Below are 15,150 nucleotides of genomic sequence, written 5' to 3'. Positions count from 1 at the left end.
CAGGTGCCTCCACGGGAGAGCGTGGCCACAAAAGCCTTGTTTGTTTGTTTTGTTTTTGGAATTTGCAGTTGTCTATTTTCTTAAGTCTTCCCACTAGGCTAGAGTCATGCGCTCCTGGAGAGTCAGGCCTGGGTCTTGCCCCTGAAATCCCCAGCAAGCCCAGTACAGGGGCTCAATGTTTGCTGAACAAACCATCCTTTCCACGTGTAACACTCCTCAACTTGTCAAGACTTTGCTGAACCACAAAATACATCCAGAAACACACACACAAAAAAGAATGCAGAGGTAAAAACACAAAAGCATCAGAAAGGAAAAATACCCAGCAGATATAATCAATAAGTTTGGTTCTCTGAAAATACCTTTAAAATGAACAAACCTTTGGCAAGTTTTGACCAAGAAAAGGAAAAGCACTGATAGGCGATGGTAGGAATGAAAAAAGGGATACACTGACAATGGGGAGATTGCAAAGGGCAGGAAAAACTACACAAAACTTCATAGCAATAAATTACCAATCTAGGTATAACAGATGACCTTTTATGAAACAACCCAAGCCCTTTTACAACAATAAACTCTCACAACAGCCCTGTGCCTTGGACAGGCAGTGCTCCTGTTATGCTTTCTAGAAGGAGAAGAGATGGAGAGGTGGACACCCAGCACAGGGCCCTGGCAAGCCACCCAGCTTTGTCTCAAAGGTCACGGCCACGGGAGCATGTGCACATTGACGGCACAGAACCACGCCACTCCCGCACTTCCAGCCATCGCCCGGAGACCCCTGAGTGGACGGCCAACCTTATTTATTTTTCCACTTGAAATGCCATAAGGGGTTTCACTTTATTTTTACTTCAAATGCAGCACCATAAAAATTCTTGATGATTAGAGCTCCAGCTGTCTTAAGTTGTTTGTCAAGGGATCGGTTACTCAAATCTCCTACGGAGGGAAACAGTTTCAGGCGAGAAGCCATGGGAGCTGAGAAACGCAAATGTCTCATCTCTGAAAACTTTCAGACTCCCTCCTGTTCACCGCCTGGCCTGCCCCCTGCTCCCCCTCCCCCAATCCCACCATCTGCTCTCCAGAGAGCAGATCAAATTTTCAGCCTACGGTACTGTGGCGCCAAGGACTCAGCCCCTCCATGCTACCCCCTGCCCCCCACCAACTTAGAAATCCAACACCACGACCCAAATGGACTGCAGCCACATAAAACCACAGAGTAAAGTTTATAAAGCTTTATTAAACATTTCAAACAGCTGTGCAATGAACACACCAGAAATAAAAGCTCCAGAATAGCAGTCCAAATGTTCCACAAGTGTGGCCTCGCAGTCCCATTCCCTAGATGGACTGCCTCCAGTTCTGTCCTCTGCCTGGCCCACCTCCCTCCCCCTTCAGGCAAGAGAAAGATGGATGGTTTAGACTGGAAGGACAATCATGCTGATCCCCAGCGGGCAGGGGCCAGGAGACAGTCTCATTTGCCAACACTTTTACTGAAGCGCAGAAAAAGAAAAAAGCAAGTGACAGTCACAAAGTCTTCCCGTGTATTCTTCATAACGTATACAGTCTATACGCGCGGGACCGGAGAAGCTCCTGGCACGAGGACGATGGCCACTGCTCCCCTCTGTCTCGTCTGAACCACCTCGGAGTCCAGTGTGCTGGTCACTCTGCAATCCCCATACTAAATACCAACTGTAGCGGCCCCTACAAGCTAGCTATTGCTACACCTCAAAATCAGAACACGTTCGATAAAGCTTCTTTAAAAAGGATTTACACATGTACTTGTACACGTACGTATACACACAAGCGCACGCACGGCACACCACACCAAAAAATATCCAAACACCTATCAGGGGATCGTGGCTGTTATGAAACACACAATACTCTCCCATTCACTCGGCTGGGGACCGCTAGATCTACGTAAACACACCACACGTCAATCCTGCAGAGCATGCATGGGAGACAAAATGAGGCCCCCTCCTTGCGACAGTTGAGAAAGGCAGGAGGAAGGGCAAAGGAAGCGAAGCTGGGCTGCTGAGCAGGAGCCCAGACCCCCAGGTGAAAGAGCAACATGTATCTGTTACTTCTTCCTTCAAAATGAAGTGGGGAAAATACTGAAGATTTGTGGACAGCAGTCAAGACACAATTCTGTCTAGCCTGCCGGCCAGGGAAGAAGGATGAAAAAGCGAGGCTCTCGGGCATCAGCAATCTCTTTATATTCGAGATAAGTGCAAAACTGAGCCCTGTCTTGGACAGGTGCTCCCCAAAAAAGGAAAGGGCTAAAGAGAACTAACAGGAAGCCAAGAGAGGGACGGAGGAGTCAGTAACACTCTGAGAAGGGAGGAACCCCTGACAAGGAAGGGTCACAGAGGTGACAATGAGACTGGCATTTTATCTGCCCGGATCATGCTGGGGCAGTTGACCAGGATGGGTGCAGGCTCCTCGTGGGAATGAGGCGAGGGGGGTGGCCATCCTGCCAGTCGGGGGCCAAGATGGGGACAGAACACACACAACCACAAGACCACCCACGACTACAGGACTCTACGATAAAAGCACCGGTCAGTGCTATTATTCACATTATAAGGATAAAACGTCACAGGCCAAAAAGGCGCCATTAGGAATGTGGCACCCGCAGGGCCGCGGGATTTGAAACTCCAATGCTTTATGACCTATGTCAGTGCCTCCCCTCCCGTCTTCTGCTTCCTTGGAAAGCTAACTGGGCTGGCTGTTAGGTGCCCACAACGCCGGGGTCGTGTGCCGATTCCGGAAGCGGGGAATCGGAGCAGTGGTACAGGAAACAGTTTCCCCAGCAGCTATAGCAGATGAGGAACAGGGCTGCCAGGAAAACCAAGGCACAAATTGTGCAAGGCTTCCGTTCCAGGAGGAAGCTGAGCAGGTAGAAGCCCATGAACATGGAGTGGCTGAACCACAGGGCGGGGTTGAGGGGCTTGGGGATGAGGAGGACGGGCAGCAGCCACTGGAGGCAATACATGATCTCTGCTGGACAGGGCCTTCGCCAAGGCCACCGGGCACCGCTGCAGGAACCGACCTAATGGGAGCCAGCGGGCGCGGGCGGCTGCCCTCTGCTTTCTTCAACCCTCGCTCTCCAGGAGCTGAGCCGCTGTGGTCTCTGGCTGTCAGCCCGGGATCACCAAGGCAGCAGGGATCCTGAAGAGAAAAGTCAACACAACAGACAAACAGACACAAAACAGACAGACAGACAAAAAAAAAAAAAAAAAAAACAGGAACAGAATGTATACTTATTTGGAAAAATGGATCATGGTTAACAACAGCAAATGTGAATGCCCTTTCCTCCCTGCCCACCCATGGAAGTCTACTCCTCTCCAAGTCACCCTTTCCAGAAGCATCCTGGGTGTCTCCCCTTCTTGGGGGCTAGGCCAGAGGGCTCTAGGCAGGTCCGGCACAGTGGCCTGGCTTTGCCTGGGCCCTGCCCAGCAGAGATCATGTATCGCCTCCTGGGGCTGCGGCCCGTCCTCAAGGGACCCAGACCTCACAATACCGCCCTGTGGTTGCCACCGGACGGCCATGGACTCCATGCTGTGACCCCTGAGGAATAAGAAAAGGATTCTGTGTCTAGTATCTCTCACAGCAGGTGCTCGGTGGAGAGCTAAAGTAGTTAGCGGCGCACTGCCGGCGGGAGATTGCCGGCAACGGATCCTTGCAAGCTCTGGGAAGCCGCCGCGGCAGCATCACCGAATATTTTGTTTTAAGATGGCAGCCTAGAATGAGCTTGCCTTTTTCAAATAATCCGGCGTCATTTTGCCAAAATCAGCCAACTTCTTCGAAAGTCAATGTAGGGGGAAAAAAAAAATCACCATGCTACTTCGTCCAAACTGACCTCTCTGGGTTCTCTTGCGCTCTCCATCTGCTGCCGGCACTGTACAGAACTTGACCTCTATGAGCTTTTAATCAAAATTAATTTTCTTTCCACATAGGGGCAAATGCCAGTTGGCCCCTGTGCCAGGCAGTGTGCTGGAGAGAAGAAGTGCTCTCGAGCAGCGGGCCACCGGTGCGCCAGGGCCGCGCTCGCAGACCGCATTCCGCTCTTCGTGCCGCGCCAGGAATCGGAGCGGCGGCAGCCACGACCCTCTGGCAGCGGTAGCAAAACCCTCCTCCAAGCTGCAGACGCCCAGCGCAACGGGTACAAAGAACCTCGCTGGCTGAGGAAGACCTACCAGCGCCTGGGGGGTAGGGGAGCAGAGGTTGAATTACCCGCCTAGCAGAAAACTATCCCAGAGCGCATTCAGACCACTTCTTTGGAGAGCTCATCCATCCCTTCCGCGCATACAAAGGCGCCATCCCTCCTACAGGGTAGACACCCGGTGACTATCGCTTTTGCACCTAGGGCTCAGTGCCCTGGCTCGGCTCCCTACAGCCGCCACCGCTGTAGATCTAGCAACCGTAAGAAGCGGGATGCGGGCATCAGGGAAAGGTTCCGCGCTCAGAGGCTCTCGCAAAGCAGAGGACGTGGTCTTCTAATACATCGAATATTAGAAAAAGTGCTGAGCGGGGGGCCTGTGAAGCCAAGGCTTCTGGAAGGGGCACCTGTTTTTGCTCCGCGGGGCAGATGATCCCTCTCTAAATTAGGTCCCCCTTCTTTTCCATCCTTGCCCAGGTGTGATCTGGCGCGGCACCGGACACTGGGCTCGAATTTGCAGGCCCGGGCTCGGAGAGATGGGCTCCGCTACCAAGGGGCGCGCACCCCTACTCTTACCCTGTGCGCTAACTCAGAGTTGCATTTCCCCTCTATTTTACATTAAAATTCAAACGCGGGCACAGCGGAATCTTCTGGAAAGGGGCTAAGATGAACTCAGGAGGCGGGGGTCGGTGTGGAAAGAGCAGATGGATTATTTTTTTTCCTCTCCTGACGAATGAGGAGCGCCCCCGGCCACCCCTCCTCACGGACCACCCCCCCCCCACCACCAAAAGCGCGCATGCGCACTTGGGCGGTGGGCGGATACTTAAGGCGCGGCCACCGCGGCTGCGGCAGTGCGCCCAACAGCGGACTCCGAGAGGCCAACGGACCTCGGAACCGGCAGCACTCGCTCCCAACCACCCACCCACCACTCTCGGAACCATGGCGGCAGTGGCAGCAGCCTCGGCTGAACTGCTCATCATCGGCTGGTACATTTTCCGCGTGCTGCTGCAGGTAAGTGTGCCCGGGTTCTGGGTGGGAGAGGGTCGCGATGTGCGCCCCCTGAACCGGCAAGTCCGCGTCACAATTGCCGCATCCCGACCCGTCCTGTCCTGATTGCCGCGATCCCTGCCCACCCAAGTGCCGCGGCCGGCACCGCACGCCCCCGCCCGTCCCCTGCGCCCTCCTCCTTGCGTAGACCCTTCCCAGTGCGCCCGCCCGGGAACAAAGAGTTGGGGCGCGGCGGGCGCCAGCCGCGGACGATCGCCGAGGCTCTTAGCGACCAACGTGGTAAGAAAATACCGCTACGTGAGACTCGACCCCAGGAGGGAGGCGGGGCACTTCTGTTTTGCGAAAAGAGACTTTACCGCTCACACAGCGGAATTTTTCCGCCTTAAAAAAATTGCGCATTGCGGGGAAATTTTCCTTTAGAAAATATAGTACTTGCGGGGGTGGGACAAAAAATAAGTTAGAAAAAGGCACTTCTCAGGGGGAAAAAAAAAAAAACCCAGCACTCCGCCATCAAGATTATAACAAATCAGAAAAATTCGCGGGAAAAAATGAATTAGAGAAAATGCGCATTGCAGGAAGAATAAATCAGACAAAAGCACTTGGCAGAAAAAAATGCATTAGATAAAAAGCGCCTTGCAGAAAAAATATTAGACAAAGGAGCTAACAAACTATGAATCGATAAGAGCGCTTTGAAGAAAACAATTAGAGGAAAAGGTTCTTTGCAGGAAAAATAGAACAGAAAAAAAGCGCTTCCGAAAAAGGACAGTTCGCTTTATTAAAAAAAAAAAAAATCAAATACAGGCAAAGCGCTTTGTGTAAAAAGAAATAAATCAGAAGAAATTGCTTTGCCCATAAAATCATCTACCCTAAAAGCACCCCTTGCAGGAAGAATTCCCTGCTAAAGGAATCCTTTGCCAAAGGAATCGCATATTTCCTTCAAGGTGTTCCTGGAATGCTGCATTTACTGGGTAGGATTCGCTTTTCGAAATCCTCCAGGGACACAGCCCATTGCGAGAAGTGAGGTATACCTAAGTTGTGGGTCCAATCAGCTTGCGGCCATGCAGCCTTCAGCACAGTTGGAAAAGCTCCAGCTGCCCTGACTCGTGGACAAGCTGTGCCCGCACCCGCCTCTCCTCATTGGACAGGCGGGCGGGGCAGGGGGCGGGGCGGGGGCGGGCAAGGCAGCACTACAGACACGCTGCGGGTGCTCGCCTCTAAGGGCAGGTCCTGGGTCTCTCTCGCCACAGGTGTTCAGGTACTCCCTGCAGAAGCTGGCGTACACCGTGTCGAGAACCGGACGGCACGTGCTGGGAGAGCGCCGCCAGAGGGCCCCCAACTGAGGCTCCAGCCCCCTCCCCTGGGCGGCCGTGTCACCAGGTGCTCCTGTGCAGTTCCACCAGCATGGGAGCCAGTGCCGCGCAGGAATGGGGCGTCCCCTGTGCCCTCTCGCCAGAGGAGCACTTGCCAAGGTCAGTGAGGGGCTGGTAGGCCCCCGGAGAAGCAGCACCGACAATGACGACAACACCAGATCCCTTCCCCACCCCTTTGCACCCGTCCTACTGCGGGTGGCGTAGAGGGAGGAGGGGGGAATGGGGGGAGCAGACCCCTGAGATCTGGGCACAGGCAACGCATTCAGATCTGGACCAAGTCGGGACAGCGCCATCCCAGCCCCACAGCCACGGCCATGCCAGCAGGCCGCACCACAGAGATCCAGACAACCACACCAGCCGGCAGAATGGACATTCCAACTTCACCAGCCAAAGCCCTGAATCTCCGTGCAGCAGACAAGTGACAACTGCGTGCCTGTGTGGCGGGACTGGAGGGCAGAGGGTGAGGGAGGAGGGTTAAGAAACAGAGCAGGGCCCTCTTACTGTCCCTTGCCTACGGCATGTGCATCCCAGCCTTGCTGCCTTTGCTCCCTCAGTTCCTCTTTCCCCCCACTCCCACCCAAAAGAAATGTGTCACTCAATTTGGACCTACTGAACAAGAAAACGAATCCCATCGTTACCAAAACACCTCCTCCAAGCCCCCAGCCCCTCACTGATCTTGCATCCCCCAGGTCTCACGCAATTGTGGTCAATATTGTGGTAATCGCTAATTGTAATGATTGTATAAGTGTGCATTAGTTGTGTCTCCCCGGCTAGATTGTAAGCTCCTGGAGGACAGGGACCGCCTCTACAAAAAAATTAAAAAAGTTCCTCCCCTGTCTCGCACAGTGTCCCAGGACCCTGCGGGGCGGTGGAGGCGCACCAAAAAGTTTTGTCTCCTGTGACTTCTTTTCCAGCTTCAACACATACTTCTAAGACTGGGCTGATGTGCCCATTGTGGAGTGGGCACTCTACTTGGGAGAGGGACGGAGGGGAAGCAACAAAATGGGAATAAACCTTCACACACCCAGTTCCATCTCAACACTGTCCTGAGATAAAGGACCACATCCCCGCACCACCACCCAAAGAAAAAGGTGGACATCTTCACTTGTGGTCTCGGAATAAGGGACCACTTATACCTCCCCAAAGGTGTGGGTGCCTTCAGTTTTCCTGGGATAAGGGGCCTTGGCAAGTAATCAGTGGGAAAGATGGAAGGAGGGAAAAGATAGGAGGGGGAAAAGTGGGAAGAGCCCTCAAAATGGAGGTACTAGGGACCAAGAGGGTGATCAGGAATTCAGAACACAGTCTTATCTCCATCCAGGATCCCCAAGGAAATGAGCATGGGGGGTTGGGGGGGCACTGGTTTGGACAATGACTATGGGGTAAAAGGTGTGGTGTGGTGCCTCCCCCGCCCAGTTCATCCCTCCAGGCCCTATAACCTCTACCAGGACCACTACAAGGGCATCCTGCCAGGCCCGCCTACTTTCCCAGGGTCTCCTCCCCCACTCTCACGAACCTCTCTCCAGCTCACTCTCCCCACTACTGGGTCCTGTGCTTCTCCCAGCACTAGCCTCCATATCCTTAAGGGTGCTTACCGGGTCCCCGGCCCTGGGCTCTCCCCTGCCATCATGCCAGGGTGGTGGGGTGGGCTGGCTGCTCGGCTCCCAAGGTCTCTCTCCCACTCCTCAGTGAGTCAAGGCTTCTTTTACGTGGGGTCAGCTGACTGCCTCACCAAATGGCCCTGCCGCCTGTTCAGCCTCGTCTCTGGCTTTATGTGTCCCTGTCACCACACACCTGTTCCTGGGTCAACATCCAGGGAGTGAGTTGGAGGGCTATAAATCTTTCTGCCACTTCCTCAAATCCCTTAGTCACAGCTGTCACAAACAATTTTGGAGCACAAAGGACCTCAATCCCTTGAGCCTGATGTTACCCGCCCCTGCGCCAGACCCTAGCATTTCTCAGCCCAACCACTAGCACCTTTAGAGGCACCTATAACTTCAGTTCAAGATAAGAGAATTATGGGGGTGGGGGGTGTAGACCTCAATTCCACTATTGGCTTTGCCATCAGTCAGCCCAGGGAACCTGGTCAGGTCACTCCTAGCCACCTTCGGTTCCCCTCTGTAAAAGGACTGCTAAGATCCCAGTGAACCCCAACACACTAGAAACATTCTGCCATCAAAGTGGCAATCAGGACTCAATGGGACTAGGGTGCGGATGTGCGATCGGAGCCTCATCCTCCTCAGGTTGGGTGGTTCCAGCCCCTACCGTAGCCTGTAGGTGGGGTAGGTCTCCTCTTGCCCCAGGGTGACTCAGCAGCAGGCAATGCCCACACCTCCCTTCTGAAGCCTGTATCTTGGCAAGCCTCAAGACTGGGGGTTTCTGTGGTTTTCCACACTAAATGCAGAGAACCATGAACATATTTCAACATGTGTTCTCAATAAAGGGTGCCCCGCCCCTCAGAGCCCTCAAGGGGCGTGCCCACGGCCCCACTGCCCCAGATGCTCTAATCTCAGCCCAGTTATAAGGTAGCTGGGTTCAGGGGGACAGGCTGCAGCAGCATGGAATGTCTGGTTGCTCTCGACACTGTAGGCCCCCTTTTAAAAGGCAGGAGGCTGCTGGCAGCCCCAGGGCTTTCCAGATGATCTTGGCAAAGCCCAACTGCAGGGCTTTCTCCATCCCTCCATCAGCAGGGCTCTGAGTGTGGCATGATGAGATGACAGACTTCCAGGCAAGGGCTGCCCTGATGGGCTGCACCCACATGGGTGGCTTGAATGTGCAATGTCCACTCCCCCCTTTTGTGCCCCATCCAAACCCTCATGTTATGGCAGGAAACACAGTCCACCAGAGAAGATGGAAGGAATGTGTTCACTTTCTATTCCTGTGCAATGCTTAGAAGTCTAGTCCAAACACATCTTGTTTATAAAATTTTTTCCAGAAGCAATACCATTAAAACATTTTATTCTGACAGAGAGCAACAAAAAGGTTGAAAATGACTACAGTTTTGTTGCAAAGCCCTTAGTCCACAGACCCCCCCTTTGCTTAAATTTTCTCTACCACATCCTCAAGACTTTGCCCCCACGAGGCCAAGGATAGAGCAGTTGAGTTATGAGGGAACTGGAATGGCTTTGTGAGACTCCAGCAACAGGCAAGACTCTTGGGACTAATGCCCCCAAAGGATGTTAGTTTCTTAGCCTAACCAGTTGAGGTTAAACCGCAGAGGAGTTTAGGTACCATGACTGTCGGAAGTGTGTGGTGCTATGTGACACTGTTACCTCTACCTGTGGAATATTTGGATTGCGACTGAAGGACAAGTTTCTTGAGCTTCAGCTGCAGGACAGCAACAGCTTATTACATGTGGGTTGGATTGGATGAGGGAGCAGGTGTGCTGTGAGTCATTTGCTAGACATTTATTTTCAAACTTCTATCTACTCAGAAGCCAGTACCCTATAGTGAGATTCTGAATTTGCAGTGAGTTTTACCCCCAGAGATTTAAACGTGCACACATATACAAAACATTAGTCTAACAACAGTCTCTTTTTCCCTGGAGACCTCTGATTTCCTCTATATGCCCCAGAGACATGGCACCATCTTCTCTGGTTATGATCCTGCTCCCCTCCCCCTCCCCCTCCCTTTCTCCCTCCCACGGGGCCCATTCCCCAGCAGGATCCAGATTCCAGAGCATTCCCAGAACAGGAAGTCAGAGAGGCAGGCAACACATGGTCCTTGGTATATCACACAGCGACAGGCTTGAAATGGAATGCATATGTTTCAAAGATAAGAGAACAACAACAGAAAAAGACAGCCAAATCCAGACTTCCAGATTCCTCTTTGAAACAACATGTTACAGATAAAAGGTTAAACTGTTTTTGGCAGCAATTCTAACAAGACCAATTTCAGATATGGAAGCGATCTGGTCACTGGAAACCGACCAGGGCTCGGCAATCTTTCAACAGATTTGCTGACATTAATTAGTCTCTGATTTAAAACAAACAAACAAATAAACAAGATCTAACACTTGGCATTAGCACTTAAGCTAGAACTTTGTGTGTGTGTGTGTCCTGGCTTTGGTGTTGCCGTCCAGAAGGCTGAGGGGATGGTTGTACCATGTCAGGCAGGGCAAACAGAAGCTGTCCCCAAAACACCAGTTCCCTGAAAGGGATAAAACATAATCCGAACCCATAAACAGAAAGGCCGTTTCTTTCCCAGGACAGACCCCAGTCTGCCCCAACATTTAGCGTTGAAAAGGGACACGGAGGCCTGGAAGGAAATTAAATAATGTGTGGAAGAGGGAAGGAAAAAGCAACTGTCCCCCATCCCCCATTCTTCTCTCCAGGCCATTAGTGTGCCAGGCAATCCATTCCTTCAGCTGCCCTTGAGGGCCACTCCCCACATATATTGTAGGAAAGGGAACGGGTGTCCAGACTTGGTGTAAAATTAGAGGGAGTAAGAAGCACCCGCGACCCAAAGCAGAGCGTCAACCTATCACCCCAGACACCAAGGCGAGGACCCAGGGAGGGAGACCCTTTTCTCCCCTCTCCCCCACGCCCCTTCTGGTTTAAAAAAAAAAAAAGCAACTTAAGTGGCGGGGACAGAGTGACAGGCATCTCAGAAGCTGGGCCCCCTGCCACGGGTACCGGGGCCGGAGAGGTTGTCGCACCCCCAGCCCCGAGCTCCCCAGGTCTGCCTGCCCCATCCCAGAAGCAGACAGGCGAGTGCTGACCTTGGAGGCCTGAACGAGAACCCAGGAGTCCAGTGACCTGCCCTCGGGCCAGGAAGAGACCCCCAAGGCCCAGGCTGGGGGCCAAACAGGGCAATCACGTGACACCGGACAGGGGCGGCCCCCAGGGTGCGCGGAAGGAAAACCCCGGAGAGGGACCGGACGACGCCTAAGGTGACCCCGAAGGGACAACATGGCGGCGCGGCCGCATTGAGGGCCTCTCATCCCGCCCCCAGGAGGCCGACGCCACGGTACCTGCGAGCCCTGCCATGGCGCCGCCGCCACCGCTGACGCCTTCGCAGCTGCAGCCTGCCTCCGCCTCAACTCGCCTCCGACGCCGCAGGAAGCAGGGGAGACGCCCCCTTCGTCTTCCAGTTGAGCCGACCGAGGACCCCTTCTGGGATCGGGCTGCCTACGGCAGATGCCTGATAATACGACCTAAATTGGTGGCGTCTTCTATGCCCGATATCCTCCTAACATGTGCCACAGATGACCATTTGAAGACTTTTTGCTAACGTGTTCAGAAATCTGGGGGTTCTGAAGTCTTCAAATCCGAAGAATTTTTGATCAGGCGCATCCAGGACAGCCCCGAATCACGCCCCCCCCCCCCTTGGTCCCCTCATACATATGCAGTAGATTGTGATCTTTACACTTTTAGAGCGGAGGGGGCGTACCCTAGTCTCTGTAAGTGAACGTTTGCTCGCTTTGATTCTCGTGGATGACCCGTGTAATCTGTGAAAACGTTCCCGTGGCTCAAAGTCCGCCTCCTCCCTGGCCCCTTTACCAAGGCCAAAGGTCAGGAGCGGAAATATTCCGGCTCAGAATTTAGGATTTGACTTGGGTCAGGACCTGACTCTTCTTCTTGCCCTGTACTTTGGGCGAGCCACTTGCCCACCCCGACTGTTAGCTTCCCCGAATCTGATGAAATGCCTACTTCACAGGGTTGTTATAGGGATTAAATGAGTCAATGTATCGATTTATTAGCTAAGTAAGCACATTCCTTGAGTGCTTACTATGTGTAAATGCAGTGCTAAAGGCAAGAGGATAGAATGGAGCGAGAAATAGGCACTGTTCTAATTCAAGGCGATGCTCGGCTACTGGGGGAGAGTGGGGGAGGGGTGGAAAAACAATCATCAAATTACTTATATGTGGAATCTAAAATATGACACAAATGAACATATGTACGAAACAGACTCATAGATATAGAGAACAGACTTGTGGTTGCCAAGGCGGAGGGGGTGGGGGAGGGATGGATTGGGAGTTGGGGATTAGCAGATGCAAACTATTATACTGTATATAGAATGGATAAACAAGGTCCCACTGTATAGCACAGGGAACTGTGTTCAATATCCTGTGATAAACCGTAATGGAAAAGAATATGAAAAAGAAATGTATATATGTATACATATGTATATACAAATGTATATATAGGTATATAGGTATAACTGAATCACTTTGCTGTACAGCAGAAATTAATACAACATTGTAAATCAACTATACGTCAATAAAATAAAAATTTTAATCAAATGACCACTATCTTAATAATTTTAATCAAATCAATATATAATTATGCATGATGGGAAGTGCTGTGGGGGAAGATGAAGAGTGCTATGAAAAATTAATGGAGGGGAATTCCCTGGCAGTTTGATGGTTAGGACTCCATGTTCTCACTGCCGAGCGCGTGGGTTCGATCCCTGGTTGGGAAATTAAGATCTTGAAGGCCGCGCAGTCTGGCCAAGAAAAAAAATTAATGGAGCCCTCATGTAGTGCGAAGGGTAAGGGTGGAAACTCCTTAGGAAGCTGGCATTTAGACTTAAAAAACGAAGATAGTTTTGTAGGGCAAGAGTGAGAGAGGAAATGTTGTAGGCAGAAAGAACCACTTGTCCCAGATGTGGAGGTGGGAAGGAGCAGCTGAGGGTGAGGAAGGAGCAAGTAGGGCAGTTAGTGCTACCTAATGAATTTGGATTTTATCTTTATCTTTATATCATTTTCATCAGGGGAATGATACCAGGTTTGGGTTCCTGAAAAACCACCCTACATGGCTTGGAAAGCACTTTCGAGTGGGTGTGGGGAGACCAGCTAGAAGGCTGTTGCAGGTTTCCAAGTGCAAAAGAATGGTGACCCTGGCAGGGCGGTGGCTTGGGAAGGTGGAGAAGTAGAGAATGTAAGATGGAATGTGGGTGGGTGCTGAGGCATTGGCAACGACACCTAGATCTTTGCCTTGAGTATGAAGGACTGAAAGAGCCCTTGACTAAGGTGGTAAAGCCTGCAGAAGTCTCAAATTGAGGGGGAAGATCAAAGTTTGGCTAAGAAGGTAAGTTTGAAAAGCCTGGGCAATGATTGGGTGGAGAGGGTCAATAGGCAGCTTTATATGAGACTGGTGCTCAGAAGAGAGATCTGGGCTGGAGATACATATCTCAGTAACATCAGCACACAGTACACACATCACGGTGTTGGATGAGGTCCCAAGAAAGTGAAGGTAGATTAGTAAGTAGGCAGAGGAGGAGGAGCCAAGAAAGGAGGCTGAGAAGCAGTGACCCGTGGGGTAGGAGGAGGACCAGGTGAGCATGGGATCCCAGAGAGGAGGTTTCAGGAAGGAAAGAATGTTCGGTGGAGCTGACTGCTATGGAGGACAGAAATGGCACCATTCGGTTTGGTTACAAGGGGGGGCTTATGGACTGTGTCCTTTATGATTCAAGTTCCAAAAACAAGACCCTAAATCACTTGGCTTAAAAAAATAAGTACCCTGCCACTCAGTGGCAGGTTAGTTGAGTGGCTTGACCATGTCATCACAAACATTCCGTCTCTTAGGTTCATTCCATCTCTGCTGTGCTGTCCTCATGTTGGTTTCATGCTCATGGTCATAAGATTGCCACCCCAGTTCCTGGGGTCTCATCCGCATCAAGGAGATGACCATTCCTCCTGTAGCTGAGACTCAAACAAACTAGATGTGACCTCTGTCTTGCTGCTTCTGGGCTGAGGGATCTATGCACTCATGCCAGGCACACCCAATATCCAACACTGGAGGAGAAGAGGCGTCTCATAGTGGAAACTCTTGTTTGGAAAAGAGAAAGGCTAAGCGTTGGCAAGGATGTGGAAATTCTTGCACACTGCCTGTGAGGAAATTGGTACAACCACTTCAGAAAACTGGCAGTTTCTACTAAATGTAAACAGACACTTACGCTATGACCTAGAATTTCCACTCCTAGCTTTTCATTCCAGGAGAAATAAGTGGCTATTACAAACAGACTTGTGCAAGGATTTTCATAGCAGATTTATTCATAGCTCAACGTGGACACAGCCCAATGTTCATCAACAGGAGAATGGATAAACAAATTATGGCATGTCCATCCAATGGACTACTGTGTTTTACATATAAAAGTACAAATTGCTGGGAGTTCCCTGGTGGACTAGTGTTTCAGATTCCGGGCTTTCACTGCCGTGGCCCGGGTTCAATCCCTGGTCGGGGAACTGAGAACCCGCAAGTGGTCCGGCGTGGCATAAGAAAAAAAAGTACAAATTGCTGACACACGTGACACTATAGATTATACTCACATATGGTATGTGGACTAAAAGAGTCCAGACACAAAACCAGTACATATTGTATGATTCCATTCACAGAAAGTTCAAGGGCAGGCAAAATTAATCTATGGTTCTAGAAATCAGAAGTCACCTGGGTCGGAGGGGGCATAGATATAGGGGAGGAGCAAGAGGGACTTTTCTGGGGTGCTGGAAAAGGTCTATATCTTAGTCTGGTTGGTGATTACATGGGCAAAAATTCAAGTTGTACCTTAAGATTAGAGGACTTTACGTACTTTATATATGTTATACCCCGAGAAAAATAAAATATAATAAGAGAGGAGGAGGTCCTGCCATCCATGGCGTGTGATGTGTGCTGCTGAGCAAGAATCAGA

At 51.4% G+C, this 15,150-nt stretch overlaps 2 protein-coding genes across 4 annotated transcripts; one reads left to right on the top strand and one right to left on the bottom strand.

Moving 5' to 3' along the window:
- Window positions 1–1,210: 1,210 nt before the first annotated feature.
- Window positions 1,211–11,611, bottom strand: BLCAP (BLCAP apoptosis inducing factor). The gene is made up of 2 exons (XM_061208514.1): window positions 11,492–11,611; window positions 1,211–3,153 (listed from the first exon to the last, which is right to left on the bottom strand). Exon 2 carries the CDS (start codon window positions 2,975–2,977, stop codon window positions 2,714–2,716), a length of 264 nt encoding a protein of 87 aa, XP_061064497.1. The 5' UTR covers window positions 2,978–3,153; window positions 11,492–11,611; the 3' UTR covers window positions 1,211–2,713.
- NNAT (neuronatin) lies at window positions 4,984–7,408 on the top strand. Of its 3 annotated transcripts, none has more exons than XM_061208598.1 (3): window positions 4,984–5,155; window positions 6,094–6,169; window positions 6,400–7,408. In XM_061208598.1, exons 1-3 carry the CDS (start codon window positions 5,084–5,086, stop codon window positions 6,627–6,629), a joined length of 378 nt encoding a protein of 125 aa, XP_061064581.1. In that variant the 5' UTR covers window positions 4,984–5,083; the 3' UTR covers window positions 6,630–7,408. The 3 variants fall into 3 exon arrangements, with proteins under 3 accessions (XP_061064581.1, XP_061064579.1, XP_061064580.1); XM_061208596.1 differs by having other exon boundaries at window positions 6,094–6,174; window positions 6,400–6,593; XM_061208597.1 differs by lacking the exon at window positions 6,094–6,169 and having other exon boundaries at window positions 6,400–6,593.
- Window positions 11,612–15,150: the final 3,539 nt, after the last annotated feature.

Source organism: Eubalaena glacialis, chromosome 13 (assembly GCF_028564815.1).
Source record: "Eubalaena glacialis isolate mEubGla1 chromosome 13, mEubGla1.1.hap2.+ XY, whole genome shotgun sequence".
Lineage (NCBI taxonomy): Eukaryota > Metazoa > Chordata > Mammalia > Artiodactyla > Balaenidae > Eubalaena > Eubalaena glacialis.
The sequence above is the reverse complement of the archived record's forward strand: the minus strand, read 5'-3'. Positions and strand labels throughout refer to the sequence as shown.

What these genes read in the sequence shown, in the direction of transcription:
- BLCAP (XM_061208514.1), bottom strand. Translation starts at nt 2,977, where the DNA reads ATGTATTGCCTCCAGTGGCTGCTGCCCGTCCTCCTCATCCCCAAGCCC.
- NNAT (XM_061208598.1), top strand. Translation starts at nt 5,084, where the DNA reads ATGGCGGCAGTGGCAGCAGCCTCGGCTGAACTGCTCATCATCGGCTGG. An exon ending in TTTTCCGCGTGCTGCTGCAG is followed by an intron (nt 5,156 to 6,093) that starts GTAAGTGTGCCC and finishes ATTTCCTTCAAG; the next exon opens with GTGTTCCTGGAATGCTGCAT. An exon ending in GACACAGCCCATTGCGAGAA is followed by an intron (nt 6,170 to 6,399) that starts GTGAGGTATACC and finishes CTCTCGCCACAG; the next exon opens with GTGTTCAGGTACTCCCTGCA.